General features: G+C 62.6%; 1 protein-coding gene across 1 annotated transcript in view; it reads right to left on the reverse strand.

Annotated features, from left to right (window-relative positions):
* Positions 1–238, reverse strand: part of DEAF1 (DEAF1, transcription factor) — a 30,560-nt gene that overhangs the window by 12,006 nt on the left and 18,316 nt on the right. Inside the window, 1 exon segment of the mRNA XM_015562398.1 lies at positions 92–238. This exon segment is cut by the window's right edge and continues 12 nt beyond it. Within this exon segment, the coding sequence (XP_015417884.1) occupies positions 92–238 (147 nt within the window).

The raw sequence follows: 238 nt of genomic DNA on the forward strand, positions 1-238 counted from the left end.
CACGCCCAAGAGGAGTAAGGACAACCTCTGTGCAGGGCAGAGGAAGGTGGAGGGGCGCCAGGGCCGCCAGGCGCTTGACCTCTGCACTCACCAAGGTCATGTCGTCGCAGCAGGCGGCACAGGTGCAGGAGGCCGCGTGAGGGTTCAGGATCCCGTCCTGGAATCAGAAAGTGCCGCGACCCATCAGACTGCCCTGAACGTGAGCTGTCCGTAAAGACAAGATCCTGCGCCTTCCAGA

Source organism: Myotis davidii, unplaced genomic scaffold, assembly GCF_000327345.1.
Source record: "Myotis davidii unplaced genomic scaffold, ASM32734v1 scaffold3578, whole genome shotgun sequence".
Taxonomy (NCBI): domain Eukaryota; kingdom Metazoa; phylum Chordata; class Mammalia; order Chiroptera; family Vespertilionidae; genus Myotis; species Myotis davidii.